The sequence below is a fragment of the Cricetulus griseus genome, chromosome 6 (assembly GCF_003668045.3).
Source record: "Cricetulus griseus strain 17A/GY chromosome 6, alternate assembly CriGri-PICRH-1.0, whole genome shotgun sequence".
NCBI lineage: Eukaryota > Metazoa > Chordata > Mammalia > Rodentia > Cricetidae > Cricetulus > Cricetulus griseus.
Genome location: NC_048599.1, coordinates 64,279,140 through 64,294,089, shown reverse-complemented (window position 1 = coordinate 64,294,089; position 14,950 = coordinate 64,279,140). Strand labels below are relative to the sequence as shown.

Here is a 14,950-nt window from a genome sequence, read left to right as displayed (position 1 = left end):
GCATAGAATATTTCATTAGTTATCACCAGGCATTGAACTGCATCACACACCTGAAAAATAGGAGTGTTTCTAGCTTTCCGAAAATAGTTTGAAAACCCTTATTACAACTGTGTCTTTCACAAATTCCCCTATACTCGCATCAGTGCTCCCTTACATGTAGACACTGCAGCTCCAGAGAATGACAGCACTACACTTCCCAGCAAGAAGATATCAAAGGACAGTTACAGGTAAATCTTTATTGGTACCTTGACTGGATTTAGAATCACCTGGGAGACATACTGCTGGGTGTGTCTGTGAGAAAGCTCATAGGATATTTAAATGAGAAAGGAAGACAAACCTGAATGTAGACATCTTGGACTGAATGAAAAAGGAAAAAGTACAAAGGGAACTGAATATGAGCCTTAATTTCCCTGTTTCCTGACAGCAGAGGCAATGTTGTGGCCAGTTGGGTTCCTGCTGCAAGAACTATACACTTCACAGTATTTAAAAATGTTTCACTATCCTTAATGCATTCATTAAAACCTTTTTGTTTCTTGACACGAGAAGACTAATTAATCTTAACTGCATACCAGTATCTTCTTAATTTTTATCTATCTTTGCTATAATTTTTTTCTGAGTGTCACCCAAAGGAAGACACATTAAAGGTTTGATCGCTGGCTTGCTGTGCTGCTAGAAGGTAGTAAAACCTTCAGGAAATGGAGACTAATAGAATAATTAGGTCACTGGGTGTATGCACCTGAAAGGAATTCTGGGGCCCTAGCCCTTCTTGTCTTTTTTTTTGCTTTTGGCTGCCATGAGGTGAACACAGTTCCCACTATGATGTGCTTACTGTACTACCGCAGGCCTAAAGCAACAAGTTCAAATTACCATTGTCAGATCACTCTAAGACTACGTGCCAAAACAAAGCTTTTCTAACTACCTCAGGTATTTTGTAATAGTAATGAAAAACTAACAGTTTTCTTAAAAAGTGATATGGCATGGTACTTATCGAAAGGCTGGAAAAGACTCATTTCCTGATTCAGTTTTCTCCTGGATAATCCAGAAAGATCTTTCTAAGATTATTGTGAGAATAAAACTGAATTGGGTTAGAGTTCTTAGGATATACTAGCTAATCAACCATGACCCCCAGTTCCCCTCTAAGATCACTTACATAATGCCTGTTTTTAATAAGCATTGAATTGGTGTACACAGGTATCCTATGTAGTTCTCTGACAACTTGACATAAGTTGACAGTCATTTGGAAAGAGGAATCTCAATCGAGAAAATGCCCCACTAGATTGGCCTATAGATAAGGCTGTGCTACATTTTCTTGTGATTGATGATGACTGGTGTGGGAGTGCTCAGCTCACTTCAGGTGGAATCATCCCTGGGTTGGTGGCCCTGGGTGCTATAAGAAAGCAAGCTGAGCAATCTATGAGGAGCAAGCCAGTAAGTAGCACTCCTTCATGGCTTCTGCTTCAGTGTTTGCCTCCAGGTACCTGCTCCAGTTCCTGCCCTGACTTTAGTGATGAACAGTGATATGGAAGTGTAAGCAAAATAAGCCATTCCCAACCCAAGTTGCTTTTGGTTATGATTTTTCATCACAACAATAGTAACCATAAATAAGACATACATTGATCAAATGAGTGGGGTATTTTTATGACAGACCCGGCAATGTTTTAGGGAAGATTGTAGAAGGACTTTGGAACTTTGTGATAGAAAAGCCATTGAGTATTCAGAGTTGAGTAAGCTGTTGTGAGAATTTGGAAGATTAAAGGATAACGCAGAAGGCTAGAAGATCATGGACTGGCATACGAAGTTTCAGAGGGAGGCAAAGACTCCATTGGTGGCATCTGATATTTTGAATTAAGAAAACTGTGGTTCTGGTCAGTTGGGCTGAAGAATCAGCTTCGATTACAATAAAGCTTTGCTTTATTGGTGTAAGTGATGCTGGTTAGCTAGAGCCAAGAAATCAGCTATTACTAAGAAGAGACTGAGGTGAAATCTGGGAAGTGTTTGCTCAGGCTCAGCCACAGAAGCTGTAGATCACAAGTAGCCAAGTTGTACCTTGAGCAGGAAGGCTAAGTTGATAGTGTAAGAGTCACTCAGGTGGTACTACTAGTTTTGAAGGTATGAAGGGGTCATGGAGAGCAGCTGAGGCTTGGCTCTGTGAGAGGCCAGAATAATAGGGAATAAGGTATTAATATAGAAGCTCTTACCTCTGATACAGAGCAGAATTCAAGGAAGTATATAGGGAAGTAAAAAGAGCTTTGAGCTTTGGCTTCAGACACATTTATCTCAACACTACCAACAACTTAATCGCACCCTCTTGAAAACACCTGTGACTTTTTCTTGTTCCAGTAATTAGAGAGGATAATGCCTCTGTTTCAGGGTGACTATGAGTGACATGTATACAAAACATTTAGCATTCTTTAGCTTAAGGCATGTTCAGTCTGTGCTGAATAGTACTATTGTTTTTATTTTTACATACTATACAAACCTAGATGTAGCATGCTCTCTTACACCTTCATAATTAAAAGTTTTATGTAAGCAGAACATGGTGTCACATGCTTTTAATCCCAGCATTCAGGAACAGAGGCAGGTGATTCTGAGTTCCAGGTAAGCTTGGTCTATACAGTGAATTCTAGGCCAACCAAAGCTGCATAGAGAGACCTTTTCTCCTTCTCTGTCTTTTAGAGTCAGGGTATCTCTGTGTAGCTTTGACTGTTCTTGAACTAACTCCATAGATCAGGCAGTCCTCAAACTCACAGAGATCCAGCCTCTACCTCTGTCTCCAGAGCGCTGGGATTAAAGGCATTGGACACCACAGCCAGGAGAGGGATTTTCTCAAGAAAACAAAAAACAGATAAAAAACCAAAGTTGTTCTTGGGCTAGGGATATAGGTCAGAGGTATGGCACATGCTGAACATCTGTAATGTTTTGAAATATGGAAAAATATTTTATTTTCTAGTGTTTGAAACATTATGTACCAGTAGCTAGGTTGTAACAACGGTGTCTTTAGTCACAAAATTTCAGCTACAAAGAAGAAAATGGCTATAGAGTATATCCTCATTTATTCCCACAGACCACTTGTAACTAGTGAAAACAATCTCAAAATAAAAATTCCCCCAATAACAAGGTTATCTTTCAAACAAAGGAAATATCAAATAAGACCATCATAAAGATATACATAATCATGAATTTAGATTTTATTTGCTATTGGGAATTAAAACATGGCCTTGCACATGAGCTATTCCTGAAGCCTATAAGAATATTTTCTTTACTGCAAATCTAACACTTTACTCACATGGTCATCTTTACCAACCATCCATGTAATGCCTTTTTACTCACCTAAATTCCAACAGCATTATTTTTCTGATGGCAAACCTAAAAACATAAAAAAAAAAAAGCAACTTTGAAATAGAAAATAGAAACACTTCAGAGATCTTAATTTTCTCATTCATTTGGAATCTTTTGTAATCAAATTAAATGATATGTCAAATTTTATAACATCAGATCACTACAGCCAAAAGATTGCCCGGGTCAACTTAAAAAGTACTAATGCTCTCATCTCATGGATACATCTACCAAGGGACCAAATGCAGAAATCAGATGTCTCACATACATTGAGTCTTGACTGTGGGAAATAGTAGACATCTCTCTTTATTATACTCTTCTTTTATAATAGAAGTATGTAGCTTTACATGAATAAATGAAGCTTTACTAACAAGGTCTTGCTGCTAAGGCAGTTCAAATGGCTAATTTTGTTTTAATTGTTTTCTAATATTGGAAAGAAAGTAGCCAGACCAGAACACTGCCACTAGGTGGTAGTTTCTAGACTTGAAAATTAAATTTATAACTCCCCAGAAGACCCTGCCAATATCTTATTCCACTGCTTTCTGATCTCTGAAACAGTTTCACCAAGTACACGGTCACAGAACTTTATCAAGGATGAAATGAATGTTTTTATTATGCAAAATCAAAAAACTGGAGGAACAATGACAAAACATTAGCTTCTACAGTTCAGCAAGGTTACAGAGTGGATGTCCCACCTTGAGTGACATACTCTGGAGTGGCAGCTTAACTAAAGGTGTATGTATAAGACAGAAAAAGCACCCTAGGCAATAGTCTCCAGATCAGAAGAGTTCTGGAGATATGAAAAGCTACAAATAATAACCACAAATATAAATACCTCGAAGTAGTTTGTATATTTTCTAAGTTAGCAATATTTACTGACAGCATGCATTAAGCATAACACTATGCTTACAGCATTACATATACTTCATAAATATATCCAAAGTTGGACAATTTATGTATAACAAATTAGGTCCATTGATGCTATCAGCAATCACATGCAACAGACAAAGAAACAGTAGGCAGACATGGAAATTGCTTCATTATCATACATCCTCAGAGGATGCAGTTGCATGAAAACAAGGGGGTTGGAGTTGTACAGCAGCCTCACAACCACACTGAAGACTATATAAAGAAAAAAAATGTATTTTCAAATGATAAAAAGGGCTCTGCCACCATGAATATGTGATATGTATGTGTGGGCAAACATACTATGTATGTGGAGGTCAGTAGACAACTTTATGGAGTTGGTTCCAGGGATTGAACTTAAGCTTTCAGGTTTGTGTGGCAAGTGTTTTTACCTGGTAAAGCATTAGGCTGGCCCAAGTCTGTTTAAAGTTCAACACAAAACAACAATAACAACAAAATCAAGACTATAGTATTTATTTTTTATTTCATTTACCTTTCACTTATGAATCAAGATGTTAGAGGAAGGAATAAACAATGGCTTCTAGAGTGCTAACAAAATTCAAGTTTTCTCTGTGGAAATATTATAATCTATAAGGGTATATTATATCCTTCTAGTGTCATATCATAATAAAATAGTTCATGCATTTCAAATAAAGATAAACGCAAACTGGCAAAATAAAGTATTTGATAAGTCACTTTTATTTTTTTCACCATAAAATCTACCTGGTGGATTCATGAAAGGATTAATAATAATGGTATAAGTTAATAGACTCTAGAAAAAAACGGATGCTATTCCTATTAAAGAACTGAGTACTGGATAAGAGCCAAGGAAATAAGCCAGTGCCAAAGGTACTAGGAAATGCCTAAGCACATTCCTCAAACATATGCAGTAATAATGTTATGAAGTTCTTGAGGTGGAGATAAATGTACTACTGTATGTAAAGTGCTTAGAGCAAAACCAGCGCACAGGAAACACTTAACAGTAATGACTCCTGCTTTAAATGGAAGCTGCATAAAAATATAGTAAGAGAGGCTTTCCAAAATTGACATTGCAAGACAGCAAAATTGAATGAATTGTGTAATAAGTCATACTAACCATGTACTGGGCAAAAAGGCTTTTAAGATTTAATTTTGAGATCCTAGAAATAACTATTTTTATACCATAAGAATATTAAGATCTGAATAACTTATGAGTACCATGATATTAAAAGTATCTTATGACTATAAACAGTCTATTTTGGTAGTGTATGATAACCAATTAATAAATATTACATCAAGCCATTCCCCAGATACTGAAGATTACACACTGCTTAGCAAAATAATTTCCTCAGGCACTTAGTCTAAAACACTACTCATTTAAAGATTTTAATGTACTTTGCAATGTATGTTATATTCTTAGCAAGCTCCCAAACCAACCATTAAAAAAACCACTCCTCTATTTTGACACTGCCTTATTTTTGCCTTCAAATTATTTAGTGAAATTTACTTCTTTAAGACTAAACATAAAAAGTGCCAAGCAAGAATTCTACAAAATTTGAGCTTGCATGGTGGCACACAAATGTAATCCTAGCACTCAGAAGACTAAGGCAGCAGGATTACAAATTCAAGACCAGTCTTGAGCTCTACAAGACTTTACCTCAAAAATAATTATAAAATTACAACATTTAGACAAGTATCTTTCAAAAATATTAACTGAGCATATATGTGAGTAAATATGTGAAACAATGACCAATCTACATGGCTAATTTCTTATAAAGCATCCCACAACAGAATGAAGGGTCTAAACCCTTCTGTGTGAGGTGGAGGAGGGAAGATAAAAACTCCAAAGTTGAAGACATTGGTGAATAGGATCAGGAAAGAAAGTTTTCTTAAAGTCACTCCTTTATGTTTATAATTCAAAAAACAACTAGTTATGTCTTGATTTTATGCACTGTACAGATAGTAATTATTTTGAACTTATATCTTAGTTTTATAATTTTAAGAGTGTTTTTAGAAGATTTGCCATGAAATAGGAAGAAAATTATTAGTGACCTTGAAATAAATCTATGATCTATCTATCCATCTGTCTGCCTGCCTGCCTGCCTGCCTGCCTACCTACCTATCTATCATCTATCTATCTCTATTTTGGTCCTTCAAAAACCAAGTAAGTTGTTTAATCACTCTGACCTGACCCTGAAAACTTTAAGGCACAGAGCTAATACACTACTCATCAATACCAATACAGAAACATTCTTGCCACCAACACCCCAATGAGCAGTACAGAAAATAAAAAGATCCTTTACAAGCTAAGAGCAGAACTGGACACTCAGATACATCCCACATGGCCTACATAATCCCAATGCACAATTACTTACTCCTACCTTGATTTCACGATCTCTTTTTCATATATCTCTTCAATTACCTGTTGCCAAAAGTATAAAAATGTTTAATGTGTTAATCACCTTGTTTTTCAATCTAAACTGACAGTTTTCAATTACTGACTCAATTATTTATTATAAAATAATGTGGTTTAAGAAAGATCAAATATTTAAATAGCAAGAGTCTTTTATATCTCAAATATAAAATAACAGAAAATAAAGTAGAAGAAATAAAATCCATCCACATAAGCACACAGCTCCACAATATTCTTTAAATATTATAACATTTCTAGACAAATAAACTTATCAAGTCATATTTTCAAAACCTAATTTAAAATGATTTTAAATGCTATTCGACTCTAAGAGTCATAACAGCTTTCTAAAAGCCAGCTGGAAATTAAGTTAAGAGTGACTATATTACAGAAACAAATACAGAAACTGCTACATCCTACTATCCAAATGAATACGATAACATTTCTATTCATCTCAGCTAGGGTACAGAGAAATTAGGCTCTGGGGTTGGAATTCTGCCTCAAACCAGCACTTTTGGAGGCTGTGACCCTACAAGTACCTGAACTATCTGTGTCAGTTCCTTCCTCTAAGAAATAGACCCCAAATACAGACTACTATAAAGGTTGCCATGAACAGGGCATGTAAATATCTACTACAACCCTGGAATGTGGTGAGCTTTCAGTAGGAGTTACCATAGAAACATAATATAGATGTTAGGAGTACTAACGTGTGTTTTAATGTGTGCGAGCAATAAGTACTACTGTATACTGTGAGCACTGTTAATACCTTTTCAACGTTCAGAGCGTATATGTCAAATGTTTATGGAGAGAGTAGGAGCAGTGATAAGGAAAGTTTAGCTTCATCTAGATAGAATTCTCTATCATTGTTTTAAATACAAATAGTAAAATTATTCTGAATGTGCATATATAATTTCATCTAGAGCTATCTAACAAAGTAAAATCACTGAAGTATGAATTTGAATCTCAAGAAAAGCTTACTATAACTAGATCCAACTCAATCAATCTGGTAGTAACAGCATACTTGTTATTAATGGAAAATTACTCTAAGGACTCCTGACCCTAACACATAAAAGTAAAAACATACAAAACACCGTGTACTGAGATCAGACTCCTCTGCTGATGATTAAAATTAAATCATGTGTGCTGAATCCATTAATATCCTCCTCATGAGTAAAACATGACTACTAGCAAAACAAAAATACATATACAAATAAAATATTGAAGCTCAAAAAATGCAGTTAAGTGTAGCTTTAACACAGCCACCTAAAGCATCACAATTCACACTGTCAGAGATTAAGGTCTGAGTCTTCATCACTTGTTTATGCTTTGCAATATCAACATATACTCCACATGAAGGCTTGGCATTTTAAGACACTTCCAGGAAGAATCCTCCATTTACAAAGTCTGTTGTTAATTTTTTTGACAATTGCTTTGATGAAACCATATGTCCACTGAATAGTCCTGTCTTTATAGTCTATATATTCTAGACAAAACAGTTTCTACTCTTTCCACCCTTTTGAATCCTTTGCCTTAGTCTAGCAACCTAAATTCAATCAAAAAACATATATTCTATTTTTAACAAGCAGCCAAACTTTTGTATAAATTTTTCCATATATTTACAAAAATATTTGTTGCATGCTCATTTGCAATAATAAAATATTTAAAATAATCTAAGAATCCATAGTTGGGAAATCATCACACACATACATTTTTGGAAAGGATTAAAGGAAATAAAATAATATGATAATACCAGTTATCTCTAGGTAATGATTTTGATGCATAACTTCTAAAGATTCCAAAATTTCTAACATAAGCAATTATTAGTTTGATAATGAAAAACAGTATTTTCAACTTAAAAAAAATGTATTTAAGGCTTTTGTGGAATTAATCCTTAAAAAAAGATACCAAGAGTACAACTGTTTGTAAGTATGTTGTAAAACAAAACTACTTACTTTTATATCAAAAGGTGATTTCTTCTTGATGTGAGGAGCCCAGTATTTACATGCTAACTGCAAAAAAAAAAAAAAGTATAAATATTAAATTCCAGGTTCATACCACTGAACCATTTAGACAGGTCTCTCAGTGAGAAGCTGTTTCTTAACAAAGCAGATCTAGAGTTAGAGAACTGGGCGATTTTAAAGGTACCATATAACACACAATTTATCATCGTTGGCTCCAATCCAATAAATACCATCGATGCTTTCCATGGTTACTAGCTACCATGATATTCAAAATACCAAAACATCCCATTTCTGAAACCCCTGCCAAACAGTATGGTTTGATTATAATCCAAGTAAAAATGTTTTTGGTTCATTCATAAGGAAATCCAGAGCTCAAAAGATTTAGTGAGCTGCCCACGATTAGTCAGTCAACAGATGGGTAAGTATTAAAACCAGTTTTAAAATCTTCAGGAATGTTGATATGTAAAGAAATAAACCTTTAAATAATTACTATATACCCAGATATCAGTAGACAAAATCTTTACGTAACTGTAGTATCAAGGCTAGTTATTACAGAGGATATAGGAGTGGTGTTTTATATTTTAGCAGGTTAAGCTTCACTTAGAAATTGGAATACACATACATAATCTCTGTAGAAATTGAAGTGGATTATATGCCTTTCAGGACTAGGGGGGTGGGGGCAGAAATGGCTCAGCAATTAAGAGCACTTGGTCTTCCAGAGGACCTGGGTTCCATCCCCAATACCATGCTGGGTGGCTTACAACTCCTGTTCTGGAGGACCTGAGGGCCTCTTCTGTTCTCCATAGGTAACTATGTGTACTTGTACACGCATGCATGAACACATGAACACATGAACACACCACTCCCTCTAGCACATAATTAAAAATAAAAATTAAAAAACTGAACAGTTCTTACTGATTTTTTAAACCAAAATAAAATCTCTTTAAAGAAAAAAAAAAAAAAGCAAACTCTAGCAAGCACAAAGATTCAATAGATTTCTGAGCAGTAACTGCATTGTCTGGTACTTAAATGTTTGCTATATAGTTAGACAAATCTACAGATGAAATGATAAACAGGGAAATGAAGTCAAGGCTGAAATATTACTCTTCCATGAAGTCTTTGCAGCACTATCTGACAACTACCTCTTCTTTCTTTTCAGTTTGTATATAACTTTAATGTAGTCTTACCTTTCTGTAGTATCCTCATTGAAATAAAACATGTAAGATGGTACCTAAGTGTTCTTTGCATTTACAACCCAACCCTAACAATCAACACATTTTCTGCCTACTTTAACACTTTTTCCAAATTATCAAACACACTTCAACCTGATAGAAAACCTCTCATTTCACCCCATATTATTCCATGATGCATTTAACTTCAATGTAGTTTAAGAAGTCAGGGATAGCCTCTCTAATGTGCTAATGTGATGTAAAAAGATGAGAGTGGGAGCTGGAGAGATGGCTCAGAGGTTAAGAGCACTGGCTGCTCTTCCAGAGGTCCTGAGTTCAATTCCCAGCAACCACATGGTGGCTCACAACCATCTGTAATGAGATCTGGTGCCCTCTTCTGGCCTGCAGGGATCCATGTAGGGAGAATACTGTATACATAATAAACAAACAAATCTTAAAAAAAAAAAAAAAAAGAGAGAGTGAAAAAAGAAAAATGGGTAAAGTTGGGATCCCAAATAGTGGGAGCAATATCCAACAAGTCAGATAAAAGTTACCATGGCTCATTTAAGTAACTGAAGCTGCTTATAGTGGTGACAGCACAAAGCTGGAACGGAAGAGAGGGAGGACACTTGTGCTAAAGTCATAGGCTTGATCACACAACACTTTCAAAGATTTCAGTCACTATCCGAGGGCCAATCAGAACTGTTTCTGAGGATTTTTTTTTGGAAACAGGCGAAGTGGGCAGCTTTACAACAATGTGCACTCTGAAGCAACCTGAAGAACGGACTGCAGGAGAACTGGAGGAAATATGACAGATCAGGAAGCCTTAGAGTGGAGGAACGGACAACTTAGGGTGAGAGAGGTTCAGAAATACAGACAAATCAGCATGTTTACATGTAAGGGTTAAGTGAATGGAAATAGCTTCTAGGCTGCTTCTGCCTTGACAAATCTGCTGAAACAGGAGAGAAGACGGTGGACTTAAAAATTTCCGCACTTACTAAAGAACAATTTGTAAAGAATTGAGCCGGGCGTTGGTGGCGCAGGCCTTTAATCCCACCACTCGGGAGGCAGAGGCAGGCGGATCTCTGTGAGTTCGAGACCAGCCTGGTCTCCAGCGCGAGTGCCAGGACAGGTTCCAAAGCTACACAGAGAAACCCTGTCTCGAAAAACCAAAAAAAAAAAAAAAGAAGAAGAAGAAGAATTAACAACATGAATGTGGAAGGCTGAAGGCCGAGGACTGGCTTTGCCGTCTTCCAAATGAAAGCTCTAGAATGACAGAGAACTAACGCTCGTGGACGGATCTACTTGCAGACGGAGTCTTGTCAGATTAACACAATTCTATCTAAAAACAGGCTTCGGAGTCTCTTTTCTGTCGACGCGGAGCGGCGTCTTTTTCTGTGGCATTTCCAACGTTTAACTAGTAACTTGAAGTGTACACAAGATACCAGACAATCCTAACGCCCGGCCTCACCTGGGTGACGAACTCGGCGTTGATCTGGGACACCGTGGGGGCCACGATTTTCTTGGGCTGCGCAGGGGCCGCCATTCCGGCGGCGACTCCCGAAAGCTTCCAAGCAGTCGCTGCGGTGTCTAGTCCCCCGGTGCAAGGGACGCCCGGGCCGGACACACTGGGCTCTCACAGTGCCTCTGGGAACCTGTGGCGGAATCCCGCGCTCCTCCGGAAGCAGAACTAGTGCGCCCGGAAGTTAGGGCAAGCGTTAAGCTTGAGCTAGAAACTACTACTTTTTACCTGTCTCTTCTTCGCCCTCTCGTGGTAGGAGGAGAGATAACACCTAGGGTGCAGGATTGGGGTCACAGGGATGGGGCTGACAGATGGCTGTTGGATTTGATTAGGAAAGGTGGGAGTTGGAAGAATAGGACTTAGGGTTTCATTGAACGCTAAAGACGTATGTAATATAATAAACATACTCTTGGAATTCGAGACATTCTGTGACTTTTTACAGCTGACCAAAAATATTGTCATACAGCAAACATATACAGAGTGTAAAGCTTGATACGTTTTGAAATGATTGTGTATCTATTAAAGCATTGCCATAATCATGAAAAGAACTTATCCAATGCTCTTAAAAGTTACTATGTGCATTCAGCCTTACATCACTTCTTCTCACTCGGCCTTCCACCACCATTGACCCTCTGAATCACTGTGCACTAGAGAATTTTATTTAAATTTTATGTAATTTTTTTAGAGAAAAATACATTTTACATAAATTTAAGAATATGCCTTTTTCTTTTTTCACTCAAAATTATTCTGAAATGCATCTGTGTCATTGCTCATATCAGTTGTTAATTCAATTTTATTGCTAAATAATAGTCAACTGTTAGACTTATCACAGTTCATTGATTTACTAGTCTGTTGATAGGTACTGTGATCATTGCTAGTTCTTGGTTACTATAAACAAACCCTCTACAAGTGATTCTAAGTCTATGGGAAGATATATGTCCTCTGAAGTAACTAAATGGTTAGGTCATTTGGTAAGTGTGTATTTGTTCACCTTTTTAAGTAACTGCTGTACCTCACTCACATTTGAGACTTGTGCTGTCTTCTTTAACCCGCCAACATTTAAAATGGCTAGTCTTAAAGCTTTTTAAATCATTTTAATAGGTATGTGTTACATCACAGTGTGGTTATAATTCATGTTTCTCTAAGGACTAATGAGAAAGCATACCTTTCTGTATGCTTTATTCATATGTATATATTTACTATGGAAATACCTGTTCAAAGTTTCATCATTCTTGGGTTTGTAAACACCTACTATTTACCAATTCATACACAGGTTAAACAGTTACATTTAGTAAGTTCTCTCTGGAAATATATAGGCCGGAGACTAGCAGCTCATTCTCTCTCTTTTAATTTTATGATATATAGTGCCCTGCCCAAAATGAATAGTTTGAAAAAATTAGGTGTCTCTCCATCTTTTACTGTTTATATGGAGAGACACAGCTAAAATTTGCATGATTATGATTTTAAATGCAAAGAAATCTGAACATGTAATAAGCACTGACATCTTATTTTCAAATGTAGCATCTATAAAACAATAGGGAAGGTTATCTAATGGTTTTGATTATGAATCTTGATAAACTGAAACTGTTATTTCTATACTTCACTGTAGCCACCACATAAAGCCCTGGGAGCAGATCATGGTGGAAGTTTATTAGGAATAAAGAATGAGACTTGAGTTATTGAACATCTTAAAATCTAAAGGAAGATTGTTATAAAGATAGTGTGAAACCATAGGTTAGAAATTTTGGGGGGTTAAGATATCCCTTTTTTGAGACAGAGTTTCTCTGTAGTATTGGAGCATGTCTTGGAACTCACTCCATAGACCATGAAGAAGAACTCACAGAGATCTGCCTGTCTCTTCCTCCAGAGTGCGCATTAAAAGCATGCGCTACCACCACCCAGCACCACTACAAAGCCTGAGAACCTTAATTCAGTTCCTGGGATGGAAGAAGAAGATGCCTCTTTGAGTGGTGTTTTACAGAGGTTAAAAGAGGTAACATGGGGGTGGGTGGGAGGGGCCAGCAGAAGTGCCACAAATCTAAAGGTTGAAAAGAGTCAAGAATGAGCCCTAGAAGGAACAATGCAAAGCAATGAACAAGTGAGGAAGACACTGGCGAGGCACTATGAGCATAAATCCATTCAAAGTAGTTGAAAGACATGCAGAGCCACAAATCACATAGAAAATATACAGGTAGAGTGAGTTTTAAAGGAAAAAACGATTCCATTATATAGAAAAACAATCTGAGGTATCGGGGGGGGGGGGAAGAAAGCAGGTAACATTTTCCAGTTGGTCTACTTGTTAAATTCACAGTTTATCTCATAATCAGGTAGCCAGAAGGATATTAGCACTTGTCTTGTTGCTTTCTAGAGTTCTGTGTGAATGGCTGTAATTTTTAATGCCCAACTGATCTATGACAAAATGTAGTATCATAATCTTTCTTCCTGCTTCCATCTTTTAAAAATATATTTATATGTGTATGCATATAGAAATGTGGGTGCAGGTGCCGGTGGAAGCTAGAAGAAGGGACCAGATTCCCTGGAGCTGGAGTTACAGGTGACTGAGAAACATCAGACATGGTGCTGCGGCTCAAATTCAAGTCTTCTGGAAGAGCAGCAAATGTTTTTTAACTACAGAGACATTTTTATAGCTCTGCCTGTCTAATCTCTGTTGTGGGATGTTTGAGTGCACTATGACACCCTGACACTATATTTATACAGTTAACCTTGAATCAGGGGGTGGAGCTAGCAACTAGTTAAAAAGAATTAGTCATAGAGACTACCAAAGACCCAAGATATGGATAGGAAGGCACAGGAAGAAGAAGGCAGGGAGTTGGAGATTGGCAGGCTTTTTGTCAGCCCCTCTTCCATCTGGGCAGTGTGGAGGGAAGGTCACACAGTTGCTTCCTCCACAGCTTCTTTGATCTATGATGTTTGCACCCCAATATATGACTCCTGAGGCTTTATTGGTAATAGAACAAATTAGAAAAATATAACAAATCTCACTTGTCTAAACTGTGACAGAAAGATTGTAATGTAGTATAAAATACAATGTATAATAAATGGTTTTCCTTTGTTTTATACATTTCCTATAACATGTTCTTAAATAAAAAAGCAGAGAAACCCTGGCATCAGGAAAGAAGGGCTTCAAAGGCAAGGATGTCATTGGTGTCAAGTGCCTCAGGGAAACAACAAGACAAGAATTCTACCAAGCACAGGAATTGGGCAATTAAAAGACTTTTAGTCATCAACATTAGTTGGGATATTTTATTGTTATAGGAAAAATAAAAGTCGGCTTTAAAGTCAACTCTATCTATAGGAATGGATAGATGGTCTAGTGCCAGTGTAGGCATCAGACAGGTGTTTGTGAAAGTTCTGGTTCATTCCTCCGTGACTCGTAAGCTTTGACTCTTCCAATTCTGTTTTGACTTGATGAGCAGTTCACAGCACTAGAGTGGAAACTCTATGTGTACTCTTTCCGTCTTCAATCTGAATTAAGTACAAGCATCCACTCTGACCATCTCCTTAGGTCAGTGTTTACCCCAGAGACAATCTGGGTGATGAAAAAAATGAGAGACAGAATAGACTAACAGATTTGGACAGATCATGCCTGACTGCTGGGCTGCAATTAGACTCAGTCTGCCCCAGATCTAGTGTAGGAGAGATGTCA

General features: G+C 37.0%; 1 protein-coding gene across 1 annotated transcript in view; it reads right to left on the bottom strand.

The window, feature by feature from the left end:
* Aqr (aquarius intron-binding spliceosomal factor) overlaps positions 1 to 11,452 on the bottom strand; it is a 77,360-nt gene extending 65,908 nt beyond the window's left edge. Inside the window, exons 1-4 of the mRNA XM_027422262.2 lie at positions 11,233 to 11,452; positions 8,584 to 8,640; positions 6,603 to 6,643; positions 3,331 to 3,366 (exon numbers count right to left, since the gene is read on the bottom strand). Of these exons, the coding sequence (XP_027278063.1) occupies positions 3,331 to 3,366; positions 6,603 to 6,643; positions 8,584 to 8,640; positions 11,233 to 11,307 (209 nt within the window). The 5' untranslated portion in view covers positions 11,308 to 11,452. The remainder of the gene's footprint in view (positions 1 to 3,330; positions 3,367 to 6,602; positions 6,644 to 8,583; positions 8,641 to 11,232) is intronic.
* Between the last annotated feature and the right edge of the window lie 3,498 nt (positions 11,453 to 14,950).